The sequence below is a fragment of the Bos mutus genome, chromosome 22 (assembly GCF_027580195.1).
Source record: "Bos mutus isolate GX-2022 chromosome 22, NWIPB_WYAK_1.1, whole genome shotgun sequence".
Lineage (NCBI taxonomy): Eukaryota > Metazoa > Chordata > Mammalia > Artiodactyla > Bovidae > Bos > Bos mutus.
Genome location: NC_091638.1, coordinates 55,090,069 through 55,116,821, shown reverse-complemented (window position 1 = coordinate 55,116,821; position 26,753 = coordinate 55,090,069). Strand labels below are relative to the sequence as shown.

The 26,753-nt window shown below is 48.2% G+C and overlaps 1 protein-coding gene across 1 annotated transcript in view; it reads right to left on the bottom strand.

The window, feature by feature from the left end:
• The window catches only part of SLC6A11 (solute carrier family 6 member 11), a 122,855-nt gene that overhangs the window by 3,337 nt on the left and 92,765 nt on the right, over positions 1 to 26,753 (bottom strand). The window contains 8 exon segments of the mRNA XM_070359650.1: positions 177 to 347; positions 1,159 to 1,259; positions 1,982 to 2,084; positions 4,581 to 4,718; positions 7,423 to 7,479; positions 7,481 to 7,536; positions 17,644 to 17,768; positions 25,987 to 26,090. Coding sequence (XP_070215751.1) covers positions 177 to 347; positions 1,159 to 1,259; positions 1,982 to 2,084; positions 4,581 to 4,718; positions 7,423 to 7,479; positions 7,481 to 7,536; positions 17,644 to 17,768; positions 25,987 to 26,090 — 855 coding nt within the window.

Below are 26,753 nucleotides of genomic sequence, written 5' to 3'. Positions count from 1 at the left end.
GTGCAGGGCACATTCTCATCACGCCCGTGGCCCAGATAAGGAAGCGGGGACCCAGAGGCTCCTGGGGCCACACTCACACTCACCAGCACAGCCCTCCCCCGCATAGCCAGTCCCGCCCTGTGTCACACTCCTCCGCCGCCCCGCCCTCACTGACCCCTCCTCCCGGGGCCGCTCACCTCTGGCAGCGTCCCCTCTGTCTTCCACACCTTGATGCAGACCCAGACCGGGATGCAGAGCATGGAGGACAGGGCCATGAGCCAGCCGATGCCGTAGCCCCAGGCAGGGTAGGTGTACACGTTGTTGTACTTGAGGGGCTTGTATTTGACCAGGAAGAAAATGAAGATGCCCTGCGGAGAGATGGGGAGAGGTCCCTGGGGCGGCCCTCAGCCTGGGTGCGGGCGGCCGGCAGGGGAGATGGTCGACCCTGTGCGGTGGCCTCGGAGAGGTGGCACCCTGCCTGTCCACAGCGAGAAGCACAGGGAACAGGCGGCACAGGTCCCAGGAGACCCTCCTTGACCGCCCCCCCAGGAGCCTGATCCCCAGCCTCTGAACACTCAGAAATTTTAATTTTTTTTCTAGCTACTTCTCAGGGCTGGTTTCAAAGCTGACTTTCAGAACTAAGATGGTTGGTGAAGATGCTCTGAGATCCTTCCAGTGCCAAGGACTGGGTGAAGAGCAGAGGTTTTGTTTCTTTAATTAAACATCCTTTCACCAAGGCCTCTCCGCAGTTTGGTCTGAGGGGCAGAGCGTGAGCCTCTCATTACCCTCAAGCTGTTGCTTCATTGTTAACAGCAGAGCCAGATGTCTTCATGCCTCAGCCCCCACAGAGGTGGGTGCCATCTGCCCAGGCCTGCGGGTTCAGAATCAGAGGCCCCAAGAAGAGAGGTGACTTGCTCACTGTCACACAGCAAGCTGGTGGCACAACTGGGGTCTTAGTGAGGCCCCCTGGCCCAGCCCAGAAACTGTACCCCCAAAAAACACGGGCTTGGAAAGGTGTCAGTTGCCTTGGACTTTCTGAGCACACAGAGGGTCCCCCGCAGGGACATCACCTCCTAGTTTTGGCCTCGGTCAGGCCTGGGCTCTGGGGTGGAGAAGTGGGTTGGGGATGGAGAAGGAGGGGTGTGGTGGACTGCAGGTGGCTCCTGGCAGCACCCTTACCGCACAGATCCCGGGGGTCACGACCTTCCAGCACCATTTAATGAGTGACAACGGCCGGTAGCCAATCATGTCCTCGATGTTATCATAGAAGCGGTTGCTTCCTGTCCAGAATAAAGCAGATGGGCACCCTGCTTTATTACGGGACACCCCAGAGAATTTCTGTACAAGCCTCAGAAGAGAGGCGATGAGTATCTGCGTTCCCTGGCAGGAGACAAATTGCGGCAGGGACCCTACTTACCGCTTAGAAACTACCAGGGTGTTAGCGATGTGCGGCGTTAGGATAAACTGTGGTGGAAGGGGCTCTGAAGAGACCTCTCCTGACTCAGTCAGGAGTTTCTGGGGAAAAGGTGGAAGGTGGTTGCTCTGAGCGCGGTCAGGCTGGCTGACCTGCATGGGTGGGGTGGGGGTCGGGGCTCAGACAGAAGGGCTGGTGGGTGTCTATTCACAAGCCCAGCAACTCTCATCCACTCACTCAGTCTGGGGAACAGGAAGACCCAAAGGCAGATGCTGAGGGCCGGTCACTGGGCTGGCTGGTTTGTCTACACTCCCTCCTACCGGGAGCCACAGTGATGACTACTCCATTATACAGGTGGGAAAACTGAGCCTCAGGGGCAGAAGGATGGACCCAAGGTTACAGTGCCTGAGCCTGGAACCCCTCCCTGTGCTGCAAAAGGGTATAGAAGCAGGAGGGTCTTCCAACAGGTGGGAGAACCCAAGACATCCCTGAGGGGAGGAGGCTGATGGAGATGGAGACGGGCCACAGGGAAGCCCAGCCCACCCAGGTTCCGGGTGCTGGGGCATGGCGGGCTCGGCCTCCACTCACCGTACACCCAGCCGATGCAGATGCACTCGAAGATGGCCACAAAGAGCAGGCACATTCCACTGGCGGCGTAGGAGTCAAAGAGCTGGAAGATGTACATACCGCCCTGCGGGGTGGGAGGACAGATGCAGGGAAGAGGGACAGACAGACATATGGGAGAGCAGGGTTAGCCAGCTGGCTTCGGCGAGGGCGCCCCACCCTGCGGTCACCTCCCACCCTGGAGTCACGTCCACCAGGGCAGACTGGTCTCTCCAGCATTCTGAATGCCGCACCCACCACCCTTAGACACCCTCAGGGGTTGCTGGGATCTCAGAGGTTTGTCTTATCTCTGCTCCCTGAATGCTAGACACAACCCAGAAAACTGGAGACTGGAGGTCGGGCGGGCTCAGCACCTCCCTCCGGGGGGCTGTGATGGCCTCCCCACAGGCCTCCCTGCCTCTAGCCGTGCCCTCTCCTACGCGCCCACACAGCAGCTTTTGTAGGTCCTGCCTCGTGCGGTCATAAGGCCGGTGCTACTGGTGTCCTCAGTGCGCATGCAGGGAAGTGGAGCCCCGGGGGGGGTGAGAACACGCACCGCCGGTCACTACAGGTCACCCAGCCATGGGCCTGAGGCCCGGGCCCAGGCGTCCAGCCGCAGACCCTGTGACCTTCGCCATCCACCGCTTCACCTCCGTGGAGGAGCAGGTATTTGCAGACTATTTTTCCCCTAGAGCAGAGCTTTAAATGCATTTAAATGAGGGAGAAGATCCTGCCAGTAATTACTGAGTCTGCCACGGCCCATTTGGCAGGTTTAAATTCCCTGTGTGGTCACTCACAGACACGCCTCTGCAGAGGGCGGAGGTGGGTGTGTGGGGCCTGAGTGTCTGCTGATTCCTGGTCCGGGGCAGGCACAGCGCTGGCTCCCTGATGGGCCTGGGGCCCAGGGCCTGGGAGAGCGCTCTGTGAGCCAGGGTACCAGGGCCGGCCAGCCCGTGTCCAGGAGAGCCCTCCACTGACGGGCCTGCTGCAAGCCGAGGATGCCCACGAATGCCTGCTTTTCCTGTAGCCCCACCAGCCTCTTGAAGGCATCAGGTAACCCCCCAATTTGTGCGTGACAAAAGACTCTACTTTGTGTAATTAATCAGCACTTAATGAGGCCCTGCTCACTGGTTGTGTGGAGAGAGGCAGGGGGGAAGTGTGGTACCCTTCATTTGCTCAAATGCTGATTATCACTCCCATTAATGTGACAATGAATAGGAGCAGGAATTATACACCCTGGGCCAGGCCCCAAGGGCACAGAATAGATCAAGGCCGGCTCCTGTTCTTGAGGACCTTGGGGCCTGGTGGGGCAGGTGAACAGACAGGTCACTGTAATGTCCAGATGGAGACTGGATCTAGCTTAGAATGAAGTCCTGGGTGGGAAGGAAAGCAGAGGAGGCTTCCAGGAGGAGGTGGCTTTTTTGAGTTGAGAGGCAGAGAATGACGAAGGTCAGCAGACCGACCTCAGTACCACATCAGCTGCTTTGACAGATTCTGAATTCCCTCACTTTTTCCATGTTCCTTACAAAACCGCTTTGTGTCTCCTGGCAATAGTTTTTTTGGTTATTTGGAGGGGGAGAGTGGCTTGGTTTTTAAAATTAATTAATTTTGTGAGTGTGGGTAAAAAGATACCTAATTTCGCCTCCCCAAGGTACTGAAGAAAGTATTTATTAGACAGGATGCTGCAGGAGGGAAGAGAATCATGGCTTTGTGAGACTGTCTGAATTTGGGGGTGTGTTGAGCCCCTCCTTGCCCACAGGCCTGGCAGACAAGAGGGGCCATGCGGAGGGTTGGAGCTAGAACACACAGCACCTGAAGGCGTCCCGGTCCCCCAGTGATGAAGTCTGTTCTGAACTTGAGGCCAGTGAAAGTCACTGGCTGAGGGTTCTCTGGCAGACAGTGCCTCCTTCACCCAGAAGTTTTACTAAAAGGGGTAGCCTGGGCATCTGGATGCTCATGGGCTCAGTTGCTCAGTCGTGTCCGACTCCTTGCGACCCCATGGACTGTAGCCTGCCAGGCTCCTCTGTCCATGGGGATTCTCCAGGCAAGAACACTGGAGTGGGTTGCCATGGCTGCTCATAATGACCAGGTAAACCCAGCCTTCCTCACTGTGAGTTTTATTCCTTCTGGCGGTGGAGACCTGGAGCCGAGCACTTACTGAATGAGAACTTCCATGGAGTCTCACGATGACTCATTACGAACACGAGAACACAGAGTCACTGAGAAGTGCCGGACCTGGAGGCAGGGTCACCCAGCCAGTCAAGGTCAGAGCTGAGATGTGATGTCAGATCCGCCTAACCCAAACGTGTCCATGCTAAGTCCCTTCAGTTGTGTCTGACTCTTCACGGCCTCATGGACTGTAGTCCACCAGGCTCCTCTGTCCATGGGGTTCTCCAAGCAAGAATACTGGAGCGGGTTGCCATGCCCGCCTCCAGGGGATCTTCCTGACCCAGGAATCAGACTCGCATCTCTTATGTCTCCTGCACTGGCAGGCGGGTTCTTTACCACTAGCACCACCAAAGCCCAGGCACTTACCCCTCGTGTTACCCTGTCCACGTCACTTACCTGTGTGGCTATCACTCACCTCCGTTAGCATCACAAGGCCCAGAAAGTAGGAGGTGACCGACAGGGCCAGGATGAGCAGCTCCCGCCGATAGCCCCTCCGGAAGACCTTGGGGTACATGTCTACCACAGCGGTCACCAGGCTCTCCACGCACACGAACTGGATGGGGCAGAAATGACGGTGTGAAGCCCCAGAGAAAGCCCATTAGAGGCCCTGGCTCCAGGCAGACACAGCAGCCCTAAAGCCTGGGCTTCCCTCCCCGCCGGGCCTCGCCTTCATTGCCACACTTCCTCACCCTGACGGAAGATCCAAGAATAACAACAGTATCCCCCGCACTTACAGAATGCCAGCAGGCCCATTCAACACAAGAGGACCCTGAGGCTCAGAGAGGGAAGGTGACCAGCCCAAAGTCTCTCAGCTAGGAAGCAGGAGAGTCAGGCCTTGAGATGAGGTCTCCTGACTCTAAAGCTAGAATTCCTTCTCCCTTATGCTGCCAGTCATGTGCCCATGCACTGGGCCTTGTTCTGGGGTGGACGAAATAAATGAGATCCAGTCTTGGCCTGGGAAGCAAGATGGCAGTTTGGGTAACTGTCTTGAGAGCTGAGGGCTCTGATCAGTCTGTGGGGGCCTGACTTACTTCATCCTCCAGGCCTGTGACAGTGCCCCTGCCCTTTGCTTCCGGAGAGCGGGTGGCCTTCTGCTGGGGGGAGGGCAATCAGGGGAGCTAATACCCAGCTCTTGTGTTTGGGCAGGTTTAGATGGCAGAGCTTGAGCCACTATGCATCTGTGTCCCACCATGCTGAGACAGGGCCAGGAGTGAGATCAGTCACACTCCTACTCAACCCTCAACACCCAGACCAAATAGCCCAGCATATCCCTCACCCCCTACCCGAGTTCTCCCAGCGCTGTGGGCAGGTCTTCTGCATGAGCCCTTTCCTGACTGCTTCTTCTTGCCCTAGACTTGGGCAGAACAAACCCAGCCCCTATTCCAGGCCCAGTCCATACCCCTCATCTGTAGGGTCCATGCTTGCTTAGATCTGTCTCCTTACAAAAAGGTGAGACCCTGGAAGGCAGGGGCCATGTCACTGATATCTACTTCAAGTGGCACCGAGCAGACGCTCAGAAAATGTTTGATAAATGAATTATAACAACCGTGTTCATCATGTGGTGAACACACGGTGCTTGTTGTGTGCCAGGCTCAGTTCTAGGTAGTTAACAGATGTTAATTTCTTTAATCTCTATGTATTAAGTTCTACTATTGTCCCTCTTTTGTAAAGAAGACACAGAAGCATAGCAGTGTAAGTAACTTGACCTGAGGTCACAAAGGGCTAACCACTTAGAGCCTGAATTTGAACCAGGCAATCTTGTTCCAGAGGCTGGGCTGTCACCACTGTGGGGCCCTGGGAGGTCATTATTTGGGGGCACCCCCGTCCCTGGAGCCACTGCTTGGCTCCACGTCTTTTCTGGTCCATGTCTATCTCCCCAGGGAAGGTATTTCCATCCTCATTGTGCAAAGGGACTGCAGCACAGCCCAGAGTCACACAGCTGGCAAGAGTTGGGACTTAAACTCAGTCTAGACTCCAATGCCCAGGCTCCTGGCCTCCAGGCTGTCCTGTCTCTAGGGGAAGACTAGCTGCGCTTGTCCTTTCTCTAGGGTCTACAGGGAAGGAAGGGGACTCAGGGGATGCTGTTGATCCAGCACTTAAACTGAAGAGGCATCAGAGCAGATGGGCTACGAGGTGCGGAGACCTGGGAGCATATCCTGTCAAGTCACTTGGCCTTTCTGAGCCTCAGTTTCTTCCTCTGTAAAATGGGGATAACAGAAGCCCCCCTGCCCCCAGCCCATATGGCTATCATAATTAAAAACTGAGGACACAGCCCGGGCACACTTGGGGGTGGTCTGAGCAGCCACCCCCCGCCCTAGGGCCCCAGGCCCCCTTTGCAAACAGAGTATCTCAGCCCTAGTGCTGGTCTGGCTCAGCCCAGGGGCTCGCAGAGCCCAGGCCTGGCCCCCACACCCGTCTGAGGAGACAGGCCTGTCACTGTCACACAAGCTGCTGATCCCTCCTGAGGCCTCTGCCGGTGACAATGGAGGGACGGTTATCAGCAAAAACACCCGGTTGCTTCTGCAGCTCGGGGCTTAGCAGTTTCTGAGAAACCATCCAGGGGAAGAAATAGGACGTGGCTGGATTGACAGCCACACCAGCCACGGGGCCTGGATACTGAGTGACTTGCACAAGGTCACAGGTAGGGGGGCGGGGAGCACCTTGCCAAGAGATCCCTGTCTGAGAGCCTCAGTGCCTGGCTTTGGCTGGAAGACCTTCTCTGGGGCTCTTAGGAAGGCCAGCCACAGTACAGCAGCAGGGCCAAGGGTTGACTTCTGGAGATGAAGAGGCCACAGGATTCCAGCAGGGAAACCAAAGAGGGGATTGAAGGAGGGTGGGAGGGTGGGCGGGGGCAAAAAGATGTAAGTGCATACGTTTTCGTTAAGAGAAAAGAAAATGCAAACAGATAAATTGTTAGTTCTAACTCCACATCCTTCACGGAGGAAGGTGGCTGCCAAGTGGGGGTGGGTCTGGGAGAGGCAGGAGAACAGAGGCGGGTGGGGGCAGGGTGCGGATGTGGGGGGAGCGGGAGCTGGTGGTGGTACCTAAGACCCACCCAGGTGGCCACCTAGGGCATGTCATGGGAGCCCTGATGTGGAGATCAAGGAAGGAAGCAGACGCTTTTCTGTGTTCCCAAGTCTTTTATGATCTGGTTGGTCCTGACTGACCAGAACCAGGACGTGGTGTGCAGGCCCCAGATCTGTTCCTGGGAGCAGCACCTGCCCCCGCTGCCGCTGCCGCCTGGGCTCCCCGCTTACCTGGCTGTCCAGGCCCAGGAAGATGAGCATCATGAAGAACAAGGTGGCCCAGAGTGGGGGAGAGGGGCATCATGGTGACGGCCTTGGGGTAGGCGATAAAGGCCAGGCCAGGGCCTGGAGAGGAAGCAGACAGAAGGGGGCTGAGTGGAGTTCAGTGCCTCATTCAATTGCTATGTTCATCTAAAATGGACTAAGTGTTTCTTTTGTGCCTGGTGCTGTGCTGAATTCTTCCTTGAATCATGTACAGCTCACAGCCACCCCATGCTCCTGGTTCTACAAGGATACCCATTGTACAGATGAGCAAGCTGAGGCAGAGAGAAGGAAGCAAGGATCTGGAAGGGTCAAGACTCAAGCCCAGGTTAGTCTGACACCCAGACCATCCTCTGCACAGACGTGTCTCTATTCTTAACAGGGTAGGTGAAGAGAGGTGGTGGCGGGAGGCATTCTTATTAAAATGCAGGTTGTCAGGCCTGCCTAGAGATCTTAATTCAGCCAGTCTAGGGTGACAGAAGGACCAGTGGCTCCTATGCAAGTAGTCAGAAGTCAGGGCTTGGACAAATGCTGGTCCACCCAGGCCACCTTCTCCTTTGAGCATCTCCCAGGTCCACACTCACTTCTCCTGACTGCTCCCAATAGGGGGCTTGACAGCACAGCCTCAGCATGGGAGTCCGATGCTCTAGCCCTGCAGCACAGTGGCCAAGGGTTCAAATCCCCATTCTTTACTGGGAGCTTCACCCTTGTCTCCTCAGCTAGAAAATGGGAATAATGGATTCCTACCTAAGAAGGCAGTTGGCGGAGTTCAGTGTGATGATGCAAAAATATGGAAAGCACTTAAAAAGGTAAATGTTCAAGAAACATTTATCCTCATTATCTTCTACCTTAAAAAACAGCCTTATTAAAATCTAATTTACCTATCATAAGTGTTCATTTTAAGTGTATGATTCAATGAGTTTTGAAACGTGGAGACACCCAGATAACCGCCACTGGAACAGAGAGCACTTCCTCCGTCCCCTGGCCCCTCTCTGCAGTCTCTCCACCCTAATTCCCTGTCTCTGTACTCAGCAACTACTGATCTTTTTTTTTTTCACCTTAGATTAGCTTTGTTCATCCTACCTAGGAGGGGAATTACCAGGTCTTATGGGAATCATATGTTTAATTTTCTAGGAAATGCCAAACGGATTTCCAAAGTGACTCTGTCATTTTACACTCCTACCAGCAACAATAGAGAGTTTCAGGGGCTCCACATCCTTGTCAACACTTGATGTTCTCAGTCTTTTAAATTTAGTCATTATAGTGGGTATGAAGTGTTGTATCAGTATGTATGTATTTTTAATTTGTATTTCCCTGATGACTAACAATGTGAAGTATCTTCATATATCTTTACTGTCCATTCATAAATCTTTTTATTATTTTTAAATTTTTTTATTTATTTATTTTTTGCCCATGTTGTGACTTGCAGGATCTCAGTTCCTCAACCGAGGATTGAACCCAGGTCCTCAGCAGTGAAAGCAAGGAGCCTGATCACTGGACTATCAAGGAATTCGCTACATATCAACATCTTTTGTGAAGTGCCTCCTGTGTTCTTGCCCATTTTCAGCTGGGTTAGCTCCTTTTTATTGAGTTGTGAGAATTCTTAATATATTTGGGATACAAACCCTTTATGAAACAAAAGTATTATGATTATCTTCTCCAAGTCTGTTGCTTACCTTTTCATTTTTAAATTAAATTTTGTGAAAAGTAGAATATAAAAATTTCCCAATTGTTTGTTGTTGGTATAAAAAAATACCAAAGATTTTTGATTGTCTTTCTATCCCATGACCTTACTAAATTCACTTAGTAATTTTTTTTTGTAGATTTCTTAGGATTTTCTATGTGGTTAATCATGTTGTTTATGAATGAAGACAGTTTTCCTTCTTCCTTTATAATCTTAATACTTTTACTTTTTTTTGCCTTATTATACTGTGTAGGAATTTCAGTAGGATATGTTTTTAGCTTTACAATGTTCAGTCAACATACTGCTTCCTGAAATTCACTTTTGTTAGCTCCTTTCCCATTCTTTTCAGAATGATTGCATTATGCATTTGTAATACAGTTAAATTCATTCATTACTATTTGTATTACATTTGGTTCCATCCACAAAAAAGTAACTATTTGTCTTGAGTGCTCTGTGAAACAATACTGTGGCTCTCAGTAAGAGCTACTAAAGATAAATACTCAGAGAAGGTGTTCTTCCTTCTTACTTAATTCCTCACCTTTTTCTATCCCTTTTCCACTCACCACTGTAGGCAATCATTGTCTTTAATTTTTAAACTTTTTTTTCCTAATTTTTAAATTTTTATGCACAGACCTATTTTTAAAAATATCCTTTAATTTCCATTTACTTGATTATTTTTTATAATGAATGACTGTTGAACTTTTCAAAGACGTTTCCCACATCTATGGAGATAATTTTATGATTTACTTTGTTTGGACTATTAATATGGTGTGTGATATCAATGGCTTTCTTAACATTAAATCAACCTTCCATTATTCCTGGAATAAATCTTACTTGGACATGGTATATTACCTTCTTAATGTGATTCTGGATTCTAATATTTTAGATTTGAGTTTGCTAATACTTTATTTGGTATTTTGGCATCAATATGCATGAGTGATATTAATCTGTAGTTTTCTTTCTTGGCATTGTCTGTCTGGTTTAGGTTTCAGTACTGTGTGTTTCAGGTAATGAATTAGGAAAGTTTCCTCCGTTTTCAAGCATCTGGAATCATTTATAGAGCACTGGGCCTATCTTATCTGGTCTCAAAGGTTTGGTAGAATTCCTCTGAGAAGCCTTCAGGGCCTGATGTTTTCTTGTGAGGCTGCTCTTCAGTAACTTTGTTTCTTCTATGGAGATTGGCCTGTTTAAGCTTTCTAAGTCAAATGGGGTCAGTTTTAGCAATCTCCATTTCCCTAGGAAAATATTCATTTCATCTAGGTTTTCAAATTTATATGCAAAGAGGATTGCAAAGTAATCTCTTATGATTTTAAAAAATGTCTTCTGCTCCAATGGTTATTTCCCTTTTGTAATTTCTTATTTTGCTATTTGTATGTTCTCTACCCCCCAACCTCGTTTCCCCCCTGCCCCTTGATCCTCTGGTGATGTGCCTATTTTTATTTTGAAAAACCTAGAATTTTATTATTTTTTAAAAACCCAGTTCTCTACTTCATTACTTTCTGCTTTTTATTATTTCCTTCCTTGAACTGTCTCTTAGTTCATTTTGTTGCTGTTTTTATTTTTCTGAACAAGGAAGGTAATTATTTCCATTTCTGCACTTTTATTGATACATGTGTTTAGTAAAGTTCTTGTTGTTAGTTTATTTCTATGTCCCCTTGCATTGTCTGCAGTTTTTTGCTTCATAAAGATTATTGCTGTGTCATTTGGCGCATACATTTGTGTATGTGCTATATCTTCACTGTGAATCATGGTTTTTAACATTAAAAAGTATTATCCTTTGTTATCCTTAATGCTTGTGCGCTTGACTGCTACTCTGTCTTTATTTATAGCCTTTGTGAGTCACTTTGTTCTGGGTGTGTCTCTTGCACACAGAATAGATAAGCATACCTCAGAGATGTTGTAGGTTTAGCTCCAGACTACCATGGCAAACTGAGTCACATGAATTTTTTGGTTTCCCAGCAAACATAAGAGTTATGTTCACACTATAGTCTACTAAGTGAACAATACCAGTAGGTCTAAGAAAAGGTATATACATTAATTAAAAAATAGTTTATTGCTGAAGAATGCTAACCATCATCTGAGTCTTCAGTGAGTCGTAGTCTTTTTGCTCGGGGAAGGTCTTGCTGCGATGTTGACGGCTGCTGACTGATCAGGGTGGTGGTTGCTGAAGGTTGGGGTGGCTGTGGCAATTTCTTAAAATAAGACAAGAATGAAGTTTGCTGCCATCGATTAACTCTTCTTTGCACGAGTGATTTCTCTGTAGCAGGCAGGGCTGTTGGATAGCATTTTTACCCAGAGGAGAACTTCTTTCAAAGTTGGAGTCAACCCTCTTAAATTCTGCTGCTGTTTTAGCAACTATGCTTACTGTTGTTCAGTTGCTCAGTCATGTCTGACTCTGTGTGACCCCGTGGGCTGTGGCACGCCAGGCCTCCTTGTCCCTCATCATTTCCCAAAGTTTGCTCAAGTTCATGTCCATTGCATCATGATGCCATCCAGCCGTCTCATCCTCTGACACCCTCTTCTCCTTCTGCTCCCAATCTTTCCTAGCATTGGGGTCTTTTCCAGTGAGTCAGCTCTTCACATCAGGTGGCCAAAGTATTGGAGCTTCAGTGTCAGTCCTTCCAATGAATATTCAGGGTTGATTTTCCTTAGGGCTGACTGGTTTGATCTCCATGCTGTCCAAGGGACTCTCAAGAGTTTTCTTCAGCACTTTTGCTGTCATTTCGACAAGCTTCACAACATATTTACCAGTAGTATATTCGATTTCAAGAAACCACTTTCTTTACTCACTCATAAAAAGCAACTCGTCATCCACTAGTTTTAATAATAATTTAAAAGTTTGAAATACTGTGAGAATTACCAAAATGTGACACAGGGACATGAAGTGAGCACATGCTGTTGGAAAAATTGTGCTGGTAGATGTGGCTTGATGCAGAGTTGCCACAAACCACGAGTTTGTAAAAAATTCAAAAATAAAACAAGTGAAGCACAATAAAACACGGTATGCCTATGCATAGGTCTTACTTTATGAGTCAAATTGAAAATCTTTTTCTTTCAATAGACAGTAACCCTCTACTGACAAGATTGATAAATTTGGTCTTGACTGACAATATATAATTATGTATATTTCATATGTATATGAGTTGTGTATTCTGTTTTTTTTTTTTTAATTATTATTTAGGAAGGTTTATGTTACTATTCTGGTAGCTCAGTGGTAAAAAAAAATGCCAATGCAGGAGATGCAGGTTTGGTCCTTGGTCTGGGAAGATCCTCTGGAGAAGGAAATGACAACTCACTCTAGGATTCGTGCCTGGAGAAGCCCATGGACAGAGGAGCCTGGCATGCTACAGTCCATGGGGTAGCAAAGAGTCAGACTCATTTAGCAACTGAACAACAACAATGTTTTTATTCTAGTGGCTAACTTCATACTTGTACCCTTTTTAATGCTCTTAGGCCCTTAGTCTCTTAGTTAAACCTTTAATATCTGTCTTTTCAGGTCCCCCACACCCACCAGTATCTACCACCACTCATTCATCATACATCAGGGAGTTTTTTCTATCTTCTCTTGCCTCCTCTTTCTATTTTTTGGTTGAATGATCTCTACTTTGAAACAGTATGCAGCGTATTTCTACACTAGTTCTCTATCTTCTTCCCTACCTTTGTTTTGATCTTATACATAGACATACATATTAATACATATTTTATATATTCTAAGAGCTCAACATAAGTCTTTTTCTGGAATTTTACCAGTCATTATTGGGTTGGATGACATTCATGCACTGATAGAAGAATGTCAGAACATCAGAAGTCTCTAAGTTCTTGCATATTAAAAATGGCTTTTCTATATAGCTTTAACATACTATATATAACATATAGAGCCATAACATACATGAAGACATGGCTGGATATTAAATCCTGGTTCTTACTTCTTAACATGAATTAAAAAAAAATTCTATCCCATAGTTGCCTTGCTTTGTATGTTGGTTTCAAAAAGTATGGTGCTAGTTTAATACTTTTGCTATTATAAGTTATTTGATCTCTTCTTGCCTGGAAGCCTTGAGGATTTTATCTATTTCTTTGAAATTTGGCCCACGGCACTGGGAGCGTGGAGTCCTAGCCACTGGACCACCAGGAAGGTCCCGGGATCTCTTTTGTTTTGCAGGTCTTTACATGTTACCTCTTTTTCTTGGGCTCCCTTCACCATCTCCCTATAAAACGATGCTTTTCTTTCTTTTTGCCCCCCACCTCTTTTTTTCTCTGCAAGGTTTATGTTTCAAATGGCTCCTTTAAAATGTGCCTATGCCTTTAAATGGTCCTTACTCCTTGAAATCACACCTACTTTGAACCCTGTAGTCCCTGCTAAAGGATCTGTCAGGATCGTTTCCAGGACTTTCAGATTGAGAGTAGATTCAACCTTTCTGGTGACTGCTCCAAATCACTCCCAGATCCTTTCGCTAGCCTCTGTCTTCCATCTGTCCCACAGTTTTTCTCAGCTTGCCTTTGGCAGAGATACTGTGTGCTGGGATTGGTGATTTTTCTTTCTGTCACAGTTATCTGCAGCTTCAACATTTTGTGTCTTCAAATTATCCAGGAGGCACAGCTTTGTGTAGAATATACTTTTCCCTTCCTGTTTTATCTTGTTGTTTGTGGGAAAAAATTGGGATAATAAGAAGCTATACAGTTGTCACTGTCCTCAGATACTCTTACTTCCTCTAATTTTTAAAAGACTTTGTGTAAGACTGATAAGATCCGTCTAGTCAAAGCTATAGTTTTTCCAGTAGTCATGTATGGATGTGAGAGTTGGACCATGAAGAAAGCTGACCACTGAAGAATTGATGCTTTTGAACTGTGGTACTTGAGAAGACTATTGAGAGTCCCTTGGACTGCAAGGAGATCAAACCAGTCAATCCTAAAGGAATCAACCCTGAATATTCATTGGAAGGACTGATGTTGATGCTGAGGCTCCAATACTTTGGCCACTTGATGCGAAGAGCCAACTTATTGGAAAAGACTCTGATGCTGGGAAAGATTGAGGGCAAGAGGAGAAGGGAGGCGACAGAGGATGATGGTTGGATGGTATCACTGACTCAATGGACATGAGTTTGAGCAAACTCCAGGAGATGGTAAAGGACAGGGGAGCCTGGTGTGCTGCAGTCCATGGGGTCACAAACAGTTGGACACGACTGAGCAACTGAACAAGAAGACTGACATTATTTCTATTTAAACATTTTGTAGAATTTACCAGTGAAACAGCAGGCCTGGAGTCTTCTTGGTAGAAAGATTTTTGACAATGAATTCAATTTCTTTTGGAAATACAAAGCCATTTAGTTTTTCTGTTTCTTCTTGAGTTAGCTTAATTAAATTATGTAGTATTTTTTAGGAAGTTGCCCATTTAATTTACATTATCAAGTACATTAGTTTGAAGTTGTTCATGGTATTTCCTTATTCTCATTTTTAAGGTCTGCAGGACCTGTAGCCATGTCTTCTGTTTCATTCCTGATATCAGTAATTTGTATTTTCTCTCATTTTTCCTTTCATTTGTCCTGTCAGTTATAAATTTTGCTATTTTTTATAATACAAAATTTTCACTTTGAAAATTTTCTCTGTTGCTTGCATGTCTTACCTTAATTAGTTCTTTGCTTCTACTTACTCTGGGCTTCCCTGGTGGCTCAGGCAGTAAAGAATCTACCTGCAATGCAGGAGACCCAGGTATAATCCCTGGGTTGGGAAGATCCCCTGGAGAAGGGAATGGGTACTGATTCCAGTATTCTTGGCTGGGGAATTCCATGGACAGAGGAGCTTGGTGAGCTACAGTCCACAGAGTAGCAAAGAGTTGGATACAACAAAGTGACTAAGGCTTCTAACATTCTCTACTTACTTTGTATTCCTTTCTTTCCCCCAGCTTCTTCTGATAAAAACTTAAAGTGTTTACTTCAAATCCTTCTAATTAGGTATTTAAAGTTACAGTTTTCCCTGTAAGATCCTGCTGAGCAAGGTGAGAGGGCTACATACTTGCAATATGCAATTTCTGCAAAAGGCAGGAACTCCTAAAGGGAATCTTGGTCTGATTCACACCCTTAAACACAGAGCAGGCTTACCTCCTTAGCACCTGAAGTGACACGGAGGGTGAAGCAGAAGAGATGACAGCCAAGCCAGGCTGTACCACCTATGTTCTGCGCGACCTTAGAGGAACCACTTCAGGCTCGGAGCCACAGAGTAGCGTCCTCATCTCTAATGGGCCCCAGGACTGCTGTCTACATGAATGGCGCCCCCTGTAGTCATGCAGGGAACATTCTGCACAGCCTTCGTATAGCCTGCCTTGCAGATGTGCTGTAGATACCTCATGAAGTAGTATGAACAACCAGCCTGGGGCCTGATAGGTGAGACAGAGTAAATCAATGATGGCACATCCATTCCGTGGAACCTCACTTGGCCATGGAAAGTCACGATTAAGCTCTCTATTTGTGCTCAGTCATGTCTGACTCTTGCGACCCCATGGACTGTAGCCCAGCAGGCTTCTCTGTCCATGGGATTATCCCAGCAAGAATACTGGAGTGGCTTGCCATTTTCTCCTCCAGGGAATCTTCCTGACCCAGGGATTGAGCCCACATCTCCTGCACTGTAGGCAGATTCTTTACCAATGAGCCACCTGGGATGCTGAGATCTCTACTTACTGAGGAAGAAAACTCTCATACTTTATTGTGAATGGAAAAATAAAACCAAATATGATCCAGTTTTCATCAATATAGGTATAGCTGTATATGTATGGAAAATCCTGGCAAGAGAACCTCAAAGTGCAGTCTGAGTCAGACTGGAGACTTTTTCCTTTGTCAACATTTAAACGTTTTCCTACAGTAAGTATGCTTACAATTTGAAAAAAAAAAAAAATGTTTGTTTTAGTTGGCTCTTTTACTTTCCACCTCCACTCTGAGCTTCAGCTTTAAAATGCATCTATCAAACGGAAAAGATGGTGAAAAGAGCAGCAGCAGTGGCACAGGCATGCTGTGTCACTCCGCACCTGAGCTGGGAGTCAGTCTGCTGGTTTTACAGAGGAAGAAGCAGATTCTCAGAGAAGGCACAGGGCCCATGGAGGAGGCACCACTCCCTCTTCGCAGGGCTGCTCTGCGCTTTACTGCCATAAAGGAACATGGATGTTGTGTGAAGTGCCAGGTGCCTGCCTACCGTGGGCTGCAGGACGGAGCACTCAGAGCATGGCCTGGATCAAATCCAATAGCTCTGTTCCCTGCAGGGTATGACCTTAGGTGGGCGACCACACCTCTCTGAGCCTCAGCTTCCTCACTGGTAAAATAGGGGTAGGAGAAGTGCCACCTTGGGGGCTGAGTCGAGGATCATACGAGGCAGTTCCTGCCCAGAGTGTGCAATCTATGATGGACAGCTTCGGTCATATTAATATCCTCTGGTCCAGCTCTGGTCCCCTGATCTCAGCAGGGACTGTCTCTCTCTCTCTCTCTGATAGATACCATGCAGAAGGTGGAGCCCCAGGGGCCATGAAGCAGAGCTCGGCAACCAGCTTCCTGATTCAGGGTCCACACCCACCACCCTGCCCAGCTTGGTGGGTCAGAGGTGTACTTCCTATCTGTGCATGTCAGGCAAAAGCAGCCATGCCACGGACTAGAGTTCTCAACGGAGGCAATGCAGCCCTGCAGGTGGCAGGGTTTGTCATAACAAATGGGGGGCATGAGCAGCCTTGAACAGACAGAAGCCAGGGAGGCTGGACCCCCTGTGATGCTCCTGACTGTCTCACCAGATATTCCTATAGCTGAGAAACCTATTTAGATGTATGGAGGTTAGCGTCTAACTCTGTCATGTGGATATAAACTATTTTTGTACTTTATAATACTATGCAATGAATTGTCCCAGGATTCAAAACCATGTGAATCAAGGGGAGAGTTCTTCACCATTTTGCACAATCACTTCAGCAGCAACTACCCTACCTGTGGTGTGTTGGATACAAACACGTGTCATTTAAACATGAAGAATGTCACACTCATGGTGAGTCTACCCATAGAATGAAGAAAGGGAAAGGGGTCCTTCCAGCAGAGGGAGAACAGTATGTGCAAAAGCCCTGGGGTGGAAGGGAGGGGGCAACCACAGATGTGAAAGGAGACCACAGTGTGGTAGGGAGCGAGGTGGGTGGTGAGACCCCAGGAGCTGGGCAGTGCAGGCCTTGGGGGCCATGGCGAGAGATCAGCCCTATGAGAAGCCAAAACAGACTGTTCGCCAGGGGAGGACACGGTCAGGTTTGCATTTCAAAAAACAATCACTCTGCAGGAGAGTGATGCACAAAACAGAAGGGACAACAGTGGCGGCAGGAAGGCCAGTGGAGGCTCCTGTGGTTCTTGAGGTGACAGTGACGGTGCTCTGGGCTGGCAGCTTCCCCCACGGGAGCCTGGTCTGCGGATGGACAGGGGCCCCCTCCTGAGACCTGAGCCCAGGAGAAGAGCGAGCTGAGGAGGAAGGCCATGGTTCCACTTCGGCAAACTCACCTGACTCTGCCACCTCGGCGATGGGCACCCCCTGCTCGTATGCCATGAAGCCCAGGACTGAGAAGATGGCAAACCCGGCCACGAAGCTGGTGCCGCTGTTCAAGCAACAGAGCATGATGCAGTCCCTGGTGGGGGAAGCAGGGAGAGGGGCTCGGGTCAAAACCCGGTGCGGGGAACCGGGGCAGCACTGGAACGTTCTGTCTGAGTGCCAAGGAAGCCCTCGGGGTTCAGAGAGGGGAGGTGGCTGGCCCATGGTCACATAGCTTCTCCTGCATTTTTCTAGAAGGTGAGGTCAGTCGCAGACCGGAAGCACAGACGGGGTGGGAAAGAAGGGAGGCTGGCAAGTGGGAAAACGCACACCAGGACGGAAAGACTTGGAGACACACCAACGCTTCTCCAAACTCCTGGCAGGAGAGAAAACCAAGGGAAGCAAGAGAGGATTGATTTTCTGGGAGCTCAAAGCATGAAGATATCAACCTCTGAAAGAAAGGGCTGCTTCCTAGCCAGCACAGAGGCCTCAGGAGAGACACCCTTCCCAGCCCAGCATCTCCCAGACCTTACACAAGCCTCCACTCTGATGCTGCAAGGAGCAGACCCTCCCAGGCCACACTCCTCATGGAGGTGGGCAGGGGGTGGGGGGCTGCTTCACCAGGGCAGTGACTGCCCCCTGCTCTTGGCCAGGGTTCACAGCCAAGAAGCACCAGCATAAAGCCGTGACGCAGGGGATTCCAGACTACAAACGACGGGGCTCCTCCCAGAGGAAGAAGACGGAGCCCGTACCTCCCAGCCCTTCCAACCTGGGGCTGTGTACCATCATGCAGGTGGGTCAGGGGATCAGACTCTCGGGACCTCGGCCACCACAGAGCATGCACATGGGAGTCAGGCTTACAACACCCGTGACACTTCACTTTAAAGGGAGGGGCCTGGGTGGTCTGTCCAGTCTCCTCCTTGGAGCAGCACCAGCCCGGAGCATCCCCACCATGACCCTAGCCAGCAGGACCACCCACCTTGCTCCATGGCACTTCACTTCTCGGATGGCTCCTGCCGCTCACAGTGTAAGAACTTCCTCATGCTCTGTTCGACCCAAATCCACCTTCTCTGGGAAGTGTTAGTTCTAACCTCCGCAACAGCCTAAAGACCTGAAGATAGAGGCCCTATACCTCCTTGAGGTTTTAGCTCGCTCAGTTAAACCCCCCAGTTCCCTTACCAGTGATCCTGTTTGTGATCTGAAATTCAGTCCAGCTTGTCCCTCTTCAAGAGTGTCACATCCAGGACTGAGCACTAGACTCAAGAACAGAGCAGGACTCTCACCTCCTCTTCTCCTGACACCATACTTTTTGTAATGCAATCAAAGGTTACACTGATGTTGGTGACTGTGACCCCCAGTTGCCTTGCATTGACCCTGGGAATCAAGGGCATGGTGGGAAGAGCATTAGACTGGGGTTCCAATTCTCCCAGCAATATCTTCTCTCTGGGCCTGCTCTCACTGGCTAGACGACAAGATGGCTTGGATAAGAGGATCTCTTGGGCCTTGTGATCAATTAAGTCATTTTCAAGCAAGCAGTCACTTCCACGCCTTCCTCCCTGGGGTGGAGTGTATTTCCCGGCCCCATTGACTGAGGGCTTACCCACGTGACTTGCTTTGACCAATGAGATAGCAACAGATGTGACATAAACAGAGGGCTGAGATGCACTTGTGCAATTGGTCTTGTCCTCAGCCCTTCTGTGATTTGCCACGAGAAGCACTTTCCCAGGGTAGCTCCTATCTCTGCAGCCTGGACCCCAGAATGTACACATGGCATGGCCTTGAGCCTTGCCTGGACCCTGGAGCCAAACCTGTCCAACCTACAGCCTGAAAGACAGAGTCCCCAACAGACTTACGAGCAATAAAAGCAAATGCTGCGGTTTTCGTGGTTAGCTACCGAGTTCTGGGGATGCTTGTTACACAGCATTCTTGCAGCAGTGGCTGACTGATACAGGTCTTTTCTATAGAACTCTTCAGGCACTGTGGACAGAGACTGGACTACAAAGCCTGGAGACTTTATCTGCAGGCCTGATCACCTTTTGGGCTTCTCACATGGCGCTAGTGGTAAAGAACCCAGCTGCCAATGCAGGAGACATAAGAGACACAGGTTTGATTACTGGATTGCAATGATCCCCTGGATAAGGGCATGGTAACCCACTCTAGTATTCTTGCCTGGAGAATCCCATGGACAGAGGAGCCTGGTGGGCAACAGTCCATAGGGTCGCAAAGAATTGGACGTGACCATAGTAACTTAGTATGCACGATCACCTCCACTCTGAGGGAAACTCAGCTCAACCCAGGAAAGCCAAGTTATTCCTAAGGCTGAGATAAATCTGTCCTGCATGCCTGTTTCTGGCTGCTGGAAATGGTGCAAAACAAGGCAGCACTGGTGAGGAAAGGGTTTTCTCCACAGCCTCTCCATGCTGGGATTCTTCTGTGTTTTCAGACCAGAACTGCTGAGCACTGTTACTGAATCCTGAGGCCCAGGGAGGACAGACACACACTCAAGCTCTCTGTCATCTGCTGGGGAAACTGGAAAAGACCCTGATGCTGGGAAAGACTGAAAGCAAAAGGAGAAGATGGGGATGAGATAGTTGGATGGCATCACTGACTCAGTGGACATGAATCTGAGCAAACGCGGGAGATACTGCAGTCCCTGGGGTCACAAAGAGTTGGACACGACTTAGAGACTGAACAACAACACTGAAGCTGGGATGTGAATCCAGTTGTCTCAGACATCAAAGCCCACTTTTTTCCTAGGAGCTACGCAGAAACAGTGCTCCCTAAGAATTCAGACTTCTAAGAATTCGGACTTCCAAAGGAAAATAACCTTTGGGTATTCATGTGGTTGTTGGAAACAAATGTCCCTTATTGCAAGGTCCCCACCTTCCCTCAGAGCCCACCCTCCAAGTGACTTCCTGACCACAGAAGGGTACAGGCTCTGAGCAGATCCAAGGTCCCTTCCATCTCTGTGCCCTTGCACCCCTTCCTCAGAGCACCCCCACCTACAAGCAGAGAGCCTAGCGGCCTGTGTTCTGAAGTGAGGATTTTCCCCATCTGGTTTGCTCCATTTGCAGCCCTCTAATTCCTTCCCCACAGGGCACCTTCTAGGTGAAAAGCTACATAACATGCACTTTGAAGTTGGCAGGAGCTGAGCTGGGCTTTGAAGACCTCCAGAAGCTATTATGCTGTCGGAAGAGGGTATTAATTTACTCCCTCTGAGTCAGGAAGATCCGTTCATGGAACAATTTGGAAATGGAAATAAAAGGAGCCCTCAGACTTTCGCAATGTCACTTAGGGGATTTGCTTTCTTCTGCTGATGGGAAGGGGAAAAAATCCTATCTGTTGGATGGGGGAGCTGCAGGGGTCTGGGGCGGTCAGCATATTTCACCCACGTGCTCGGCGGGGAAGAAAGCTGCCGCTGTCCCAAGACACAACCTGATGACATGGCAGTCTTGGCCAAATCCTTGCTGATTTTAGTAGTTGGGGAAGAACTGGCCAGGCCTGGGAGTGAGGAATAAGGGTGCAGGAGCCAGAAGGGCGCAGGTTCAAAGCCACGTTGCATCGAGCCTCAGTGTCCCCATCTGCATAATGGCATGGCTCTTTCCTCGCTTCCTTACACTTCGGCCAGTGCTCTTCTAGGCTGGAGGGACGGTGATGAACAAGATGACTCACACTGCATCCTCATGGAGCTGAAGGTCAAGCAGGAGGTGACCTAGGGATCTCCGCCCCGCCCGGCACACAACAGAGGCAGGCTGGCGGCTGATGTGCTGACAGACGGATGCGGACAGCATCTCTCTCCAGCATCCCAAGGGGGTCACCCTCAACCTGGACCAGAGGCCTGCTGGTGCTCTCCCTGTGCCCATGCCTTTCTCTTCTTACCCTGGTTCTATCTGTCTCACTGCTGACAGTGCTGTACCTCTCACGTCCCAGACCCGCCTCCTGTGAACACCCTGAAGGATGAGAGAGTCTACCTCGCAACCTGGTCTGACCTCCCACCTCTCTAGCATCCCTCTGTCCAGTGGTCCCCAGTGACCTCTCTGCCCAACAGCCCAGGGACTCTTAAGAGAGCTCACTGGCTTCCCCTGCGGCCTTTCCTCCAGCATGTGGGATCTGCCCCCTTTCTTTGCCTTGGTTTTGCCAAGTTGCAATCTTTATAGATTGGAGGTGTACCTCTCAAGGTAGCGATTGGGGGTCTCACACTTAGTGACACATAGAGCTCATGGTTGGCTTAATAAGTGGGTGAGTAAAGCCATCACAAAGTCAGCTTTCAGAGAAGATGTGGTGGAGTGCTGGGATGGAGGTTAACAGACCGTAGCCAGAGTCCAGGTCCACCACACCTAGCTGGCGGGTGGAGGTGAGGATCATATCCATGAGCTTCAATTTCCCTTCCCTCGAAAATGGAGATAACATGAGAGGGACCTCATCACTGACCAAAGTCCTCAGAAATGAGGCGCCCACTTGAGCCTAACAACAACCGAATGATATGGCTATCACATCCAAGGTCCTATCCCACCACCGCACGTTGACATGGCTCCTCTCACTGAACCCTCACCTACATCGAGGGTTCATTTTCAGATCACAGCTCATTTGCTGGTGGAGGAAAACGAGCTGATTATTTTAAGAGCGTGTTACTGATATTTTTCTTGGTGTCTTAGGATTTTTCATTTAGATCTGTTTCTACTTTTTACATTAGTACGGATACTAACTCTTTTGAGTATCACATTACATGTTAATTGATTTAAATTGAAGAAAGTAGGGAAAACTACTAAACCACGCAGCTATGACCTAAATCCCTTACGATTATACACTGGAAGTAATAAATAGATTCAAGGGATTAGATCTGAAAGACAGAGTGCCTGAAAAACTATGGACAGAGGTTAGTAATGTTGTACAGGAGATGGTGATCAAAACGATCCCTAAGAGAAAGAAATGCAAAAAAGGCAAAATGGTTGTGTAAGGAGGCCTGACAAATAGCTGAGAGAAGAAGAGAAGCAAAAGGCTGAGGAGAAAAAGAAAGATATACCCATTTGAATTCAGAGTTCCAAAGAATAGCAATAAGAGATAAGAAAGCCTTCCTAAGTGATCAACACAAAGAAATAGAGGAAGACAATAGGATGGGAAAGACTAGAGATCTCTTCAAGAAAATCAGAGATCCCAAGGGAATATTTCATGCAAAGATGGACTCAATAAAGGACAGAAACGGTATGGACCTAAGAGAAGCAGAAGATATTAAGAAGAGATGGAAACAATACACAGTACTATACAAAAAAGATCTTCACGACCCAGATAACCACAATGGTGTGATCACTCACCTAGAGCCAGACATTCTGGAGTGCAAAGTCAAGTGGGCCTTAGAAAGCATCACTACAAACAAAGCTAGTGGAGGTGATGGAATTCCAGCTGTACTATGTCAAATCCTAAAAGATGCTGTTAAAGTGCTGCACTCAAAATGCCAGCAAACTTGGAAAACTCAGCAGTGGCCACAGGACTGGAAAAGGTCAGTTTTCATTCCAATCGCAAAGAAAACCAATGCCAAAGAATGTTCAAACTACCTCACAACTGCACTCATCTCACATGATAGCAAAGCAATGCTCAAAATTCTCCAAGCAAGGCTCCAACAGTATGTGAACCAAGAACTTCCAGATGTTCAAGCTGGATTTAGAAAAGGCAGAGGAACCAGAGATCAAATTGCCAACATCCACTGGATCATAGAAAAAGCAAGAGGATTCCAGAAAAACATCTACTTCTGCTTCATTGACTACACCAAAGCCTTTGACTGTGTGGATCAAAACAAACTATGGAAAATTCTTAAAGAGGTGGGAATATCAGACTGCCTGACCTGCCTCCTGAGAAACCTGTATACAGGTCAGGAAGCAACAGTTAGAACCAGACATGGAACAACAGACTGGTTCCAAATAGGGAAAGGAGTACGTCAAGGCTGTATATTGTCACCTTGCTTATTTATAACTTATATGCAGAGTACATTATGTGAAATGCCAGGCTGGAAGAAGCACAAGCTGGCATCAAGACTGCCAGGAGAAATATCAATAACCTCAGATGTACAGATGACACCAGCCTTAAGACAGAAAGCAAAGAGGAAGTAAAAAGCCTCTTGATGAAAGGGAAAGAGAAGTGTGAAAAAAAATGGCTTAAAACTCAACATTCAGAAAACTAAGATCATGGCATATCCAGTCCCATAACTTCACAACAAATAGATGGGGAAACAATGGAAACAGTGACAGACTTTATTTTCTTGGGCTCCAAAATCACTGCAGTAGTAACTGCAGCCATGAAATGAAAAGACTCTTGCTCCTTGGAAGAAAAGCTACAACAAACCTAGACGGCATATTAAAAAGCAGAGACAGCACTTTGCCAACAAAGGCAAACACAGTCAAAGCTATGGTTTTTCCAGTTGTCGTGTATGGGTGTGGGAGTTGGACTATAAAGAAAGCTGAGCGCTGAAGAATCGAGGCTTTTGAACTGTGGTGTTGGAGAAGACTCTTGAGAGTCCCTTGGACTGAAAGCAGATCAAACCAGTCCATCCTAAAGGAAATCAGTCCTGAATAGTCATTGGAAGGACAGATGCTGAAGCTGAAGCTCCAGTACTCTGGCCTGATGCAAAGAACTGACTCATTGGAAAAGATCCTGATGCTGGCAAAGATTGAAGGCAGGAGGAGAAGGGGATGACAGAAGACGAGATGGTTGGAAGGCATCACTTGATGCCATCAAGTGATGACTTGATGGAGCATGAGTTTGAGCAAGCTCTGGGAGCTGGTGATGGACAGGGAAGCCTGGCGTGCTGCAGTCCATGGGGTTGCAAAGAGCCGGACACGACTGAGCAACTGAACTGAATTCCATGTTATTATGTCCTTTAATTTTGTAGATGATTTTCATATTTTGTTTGGAGATGTTATGCAGAATGTATATAGATAACATTTGTATTAATGTGACTTTTTAAGGATTATAAAATCTATATGTACTCAAGACTAAAGACAAGACAAAACATTTAAATTGTATGGGAACATACAGGTAGAAAAAGCCCATCATTCCATCTCAATGCTTCTCTTCAGAGATGGCTCTTTAATAGTTTGTTGTGTCTTTCTAGAAATTTCAAAGTTCTAGATATTTCTGTGAATCAATGTGTCATTTCCCTTCCTGACCTAATCATTTTGGGTGTTTCCATATCTTTTTCATTATGAAAACAGTATTTTACTCCTCATTTTAGGAGGGTATCCTTTTTAAAAAAAGTATTTAACTCTTTAGTTTTCCTGCACTTACTATGGTGTATATGTGGAGCAAAGTATTAGGCTCCGTCCTAACTATTTCTACCAAAATACTTATCCTAGCTCAGAAACATTTGCTGAAAAACCCTTCCTTTTCCAGTGAATCTGTGTTGAGGGACAGCATCATTGCCATGAGTCTATGAGTTTCCACATTACAATGAGGAGCTCTTGATCTTGGGGGCAGAGATGTGCCATCTGCCCAGCCCTGCATATTCACCATCTGTGTCTGTGATGGGCATGGAATCAGAGGTGTAGAGACCTCAGCAAACAAGCCACTGGCCTATGGTTAGAGACCAACGTGCCAAGTTCACTTCTGCCAGACACTTTTGGCTGACCTTGGGCAAGTCCTTGGACTTCGTGGTCTCGGCCTCAGGGCAGAATGCAGGCTGCAGGCATGAGGACTAGGTAGCCAGGGTCACACAGCCCCAGGCTCACCCCCAGCATGGGTCCCCTCTCCACACTGGGTGCAGCAGTGGCAGGAGGCTGGGGGTGGGGAGGAAGGTCCATTAAGAAAAAGGCAGCAGGGCACTGGCCACTCCAGGTCAGACTGGACAGGACCCTACAGTCAAGCAAAAGGAAGCAGGAAAGAAATTCCTGACCAGCAGGCAGAATAAGGCCCTCAGTTTTGGAAGACCTGGGTTCAACTAGCTGTGTGACCTTAGTGTGACCTTGGGCCAATCCCTTATCTGCCCTGGGATAAAGCTCTGCTGGAGAGGGTGGGATGGAGGCCTGAATACAATTCTTGGCATGGACTCCCTCCGAAGCCTGGAACTTGCTCTCATCATGTTTGTTATTCTCTGAGCTCCTCTGATGGACCACTCTTAGACCTGGGCTGGGAGAGGCTGTCAGATCACCCAGGGTCCTCCCCTGCCCCACCTGGATGGCTGGCACCTGACTCTCCTCCTCTGACAAGCCTGTTTCCCTCACCCAGCCTTGCAAGGGTGGGGAGAGATGACAAGGAACTAGACAGGCAGTGTGGAGGGCTCCCGGGTTCTGTGGAGAGTGGGCGGTCAGGGCTGGGGACATGCTCACCTGTAGCAGTTGTTGTTATAATTGTTATAACTTCCCAGAGCGGTCAGACAACCCAGACAGATGGCATAGGAGAAGAAGATTTGCGTCCCAGCATCTACCCAGACCTGTAGGAGGGCACAAAGAAGTTGGCAGAGAGAGAAGTCAGATGCATGGCCAGGGGGTAGGGAGGCGGGGTGGCCCCTTTCTCTGAAATCCCCTGCCCACGCCCAACCCCCACAAAAGACTCTAAAAAGGGACAATCAAATGTCCTCATCTCAGGAATGTGGTTTTTAGAAGTTCTATTCTCAGGATGATTAAATATAAATGTCCTTAATTAAATCCAGAAATTTCTGGAGGTTTTGGACAGTAGTTCACCAAGCAGCAAGAATTTGGGTGTCAGGACCCTGCTCCAGCTGTGTGGGCTTGGAACAGTTTCTTAACCTCTCTGAGGCTTAGTCTCGCCACCAGCAAAGTGGGGAATAAATTTCCCTCTCAGGACTACTGAAGCCAAGAGTCATTTTTCTTCTGATGGCCGAGACCATCATGAGAAAAGCTCTCTTGGGTGTCTTTGAACTCACAGAGTTTTACAGTGTCTAGCGGGGGTGGGGGACACTCACCAGGGGGCCCAGTTACAAAGAAGCCCCTAGTTTTCCTACAGGTCTGGAGGCTTCTCCTACTCTGCCCCATGCACTCAGCCAGAGGACAGTAAAAGGACAAGAAAGGGGGTAGGCACCACCTCTTGATCACTTTTCCAGAGAGCTGTTACTTGGGGGCTTCCTGTGTGGTAC